At 35.6% G+C, this 2,540-nt stretch overlaps 1 protein-coding gene across 1 annotated transcript; it reads left to right on the top strand.

Moving 5' to 3' along the window:
- The first annotated feature begins 554 nt into the window (after positions 1-554).
- On the top strand, positions 555-2,070 carry LOC108987047 (transcription factor CYCLOIDEA-like). The gene is made up of 2 exons (XM_018959887.2): positions 555-1,772; positions 1,848-2,070. The coding sequence occupies exon 1, from the start codon at positions 683-685 to the stop codon at positions 1,730-1,732; it is 1,050 nt and encodes a 349-aa protein (XP_018815432.1). The 5' UTR covers positions 555-682; the 3' UTR covers positions 1,733-1,772; positions 1,848-2,070.
- Positions 2,071-2,540: the final 470 nt, after the last annotated feature.

Raw genomic sequence — 2,540 nt, 5'->3', positions numbered from 1 at the left:
TTATTCTGTATCAATCACATCTTTTGATAATAATGCTTGTCACTCAAATTTTTTTCTTTTTTCCTCTAAACGGAATATATAATACTGTATATATAGAGCATCAGGATGCCTTAACTATCCATATTTTATTTTAAAAAAATATATTTTATTATTAAAAAATAATTTTTTATGTAAGTTTAAAATTTATCCATACTTTTTTAAAAATAAATCATTAATACTTAATCCCGTGAAATATATACTTTCATAAAATTAAATCAATTTATATTTAATTACTACGTTTAAATTAATGTAAAAAATATCATGCATGTCCATCGTACCAAAAACACCTATCTCAATCAATTTCTCACCAAATATATATATTTTTGATCTTTATACTCAACCACTCATGAAAAAAAAAAAGTACAAAACACTAGTCATTATTATTATTATTTTCAAAATTTTTTTATGTAGAAATTTGTTCATCTCCCTCAAAATTCGGCCTCCATCTATTTCTCTCCGAACTCACCTTTTAAGTGACTGCTTGCAGTCTGCAGGGAAGTGAACCTGAGAGAAAATTGAAAAAGATAGAAATGGTGGAGGGAGATCTTCCAAAGGCCGGAAGGTACCTGTAGTTTTCATTGCCAAAAAGAAAAAGAAAAAGAAAAAAGTTAGGGTTTTTCCGTTGAATTCAAAGCTATAATAAATGTTCTCCTCCACCAATAGTCTCAATCCACCTTCACACTACTACCCCTCATCCTCGTGCCATTATTTTCCTTCTCCTTTTCCGAACCACGAGTTTGACGGCATTTTCCATAACGAACAGCATCACGATCAGCTTGCTGGTCGATTTTTAACCACCAATTATGCTCCAATATTTCCTGAAAATGTCAGTTTTGCAGTTTCAAGATATCCTACTATGACAATGCAAAACAATGGAGAGTACTACTCATCTAGTATTTCCAATTTTCTTGCCGAGAAACCTGTGAAGAAAGATCAGCGCAGCAAGATTTACACTTCTCAGGGTCTGAGGGATCGAAGGGTGAGACTTTCCACTGGGATCGCCCGCAAGTTCTTTGATCTCCAGGACATGTTAGGGTTTGACAAAGCTAGTCAAACCGTAGACTGGTTACTTTCTAAGTCTAGAAAAGCTATCAAAGATGTTGCACAAATGAATCGTTTTTCGTCACCAACGTCTGGTCATGAAGTGATTTCTGGAATCAACATAGACGTCAATGATAGCGGAAACCTAGAAGGAAGAGTTTCAAAAAGCAGGTCATTGCTAGGTGTTTCGAAAGAGAAGGTCAAGATGGAGAGGGTAAAGAAAGCAGCTTCGATTCATCTCCTATCCAAAGAGTCGAGAGCGAAGGCAAGAGAAAGAGCAAGGGAAAGGACAAGGGAAAAAATATGCAACGGAAGGCTGCACGAGTCGAAAAAACTTGATGCAGGCAGTACTCAAATTGTGCAACAGTATTTGAGGTCACAAAGTGATCAGCTTGAAGCTTGTATAAGATCCAGCTACAAGGTGGTGGGGGAAATTGAAGTACTGAGCTCTCACCTAATAGCTGATCGAGACCCAGGAGCGAGCATTTCGGACGAATCTTTTGTGATCAGAAGGAACTTGAAGCCATCCGAGATATTGAATTATCAGCCAAACCTGATGATCTCGAAAGATCTAAGTTCCAACAATGAGAATAGCAACTACTTTCCCAATTTAGGTCTAACATGGGACATTGATAACACGGTCGAGCTCTAGCTTTTGTGCCGTACTTACCAAAACTCGAATTTTTCTTAAGGTACTTTCCAAGAACAAAAAGTGCAGTTACATTTCCTCAAACACATGATATGTCTATTGAAATCTCAATTTGCAGACTTGCAAATCTACTGGAATCCTTTGGAAGGCAATGACAATCAAGGTTTACGCTAAAATGGAGTCTTAATTAAGTGCTAGCTAGCAGCTTTATGCATTATACCGATGTAAGTTGCACTTGTTATTTTAAGTTATATCAGAAAACGGGTGTACTTTTGGAATGCTTATATGCATATAATTTATCTATGATGAATCACTTGATCAGCTGCTTTAGCGTTGAAATATATAATAGTAATGGAAATGTGTGGCTATTATCGCTTGTCTACCCCTCCCCCCTCTCTTTTCTCATTTTCTTTACTTTTAGTTGTTGGGATCGATCAATTATATATCTCATAAAGTCAATAAGATGATAACTAGATCACGATGAACAGATAGCATGTAGAACTTTGTCAGGACTTGGCTAGCTAGAGCTGGTTGAGTGCGATCAGGCATTTAAATTAATGTAACAATCTGAGGAAGACACTTGAGCTATGTCTAAGTTTGTACGTACTTCAAAAAACCAATAACAATTATAAATGCAGGAGTCACTTAAATTAAAATTTCGTAGAATCTGATCATTCACCATGCATGCACATTCATGTTCTGAATTTCTATAATTAAAATCACCCCTTAAATCTTTTAGATGATCACTAAAATTCCCAATAGAGCATTAATTTATCATAAGCAGCACAATTTAAGTCTCACACTACTTAGT

The sequence above is a fragment of the Juglans regia genome, chromosome 10, assembly GCF_001411555.2.
Source record: "Juglans regia cultivar Chandler chromosome 10, Walnut 2.0, whole genome shotgun sequence".
NCBI classification, from domain to species: Eukaryota; Viridiplantae; Streptophyta; class Magnoliopsida; order Fagales; family Juglandaceae; genus Juglans; species Juglans regia.
The sequence above is the reverse complement of the archived record's forward strand: the minus strand, read 5'-3'. Positions and strand labels throughout refer to the sequence as shown.

What these genes read in the sequence shown, in the direction of transcription:
- LOC108987047 (XM_018959887.2), top strand. Translation starts at nt 683, where the DNA reads ATGTTCTCCTCCACCAATAGTCTCAATCCACCTTCACACTACTACCCC.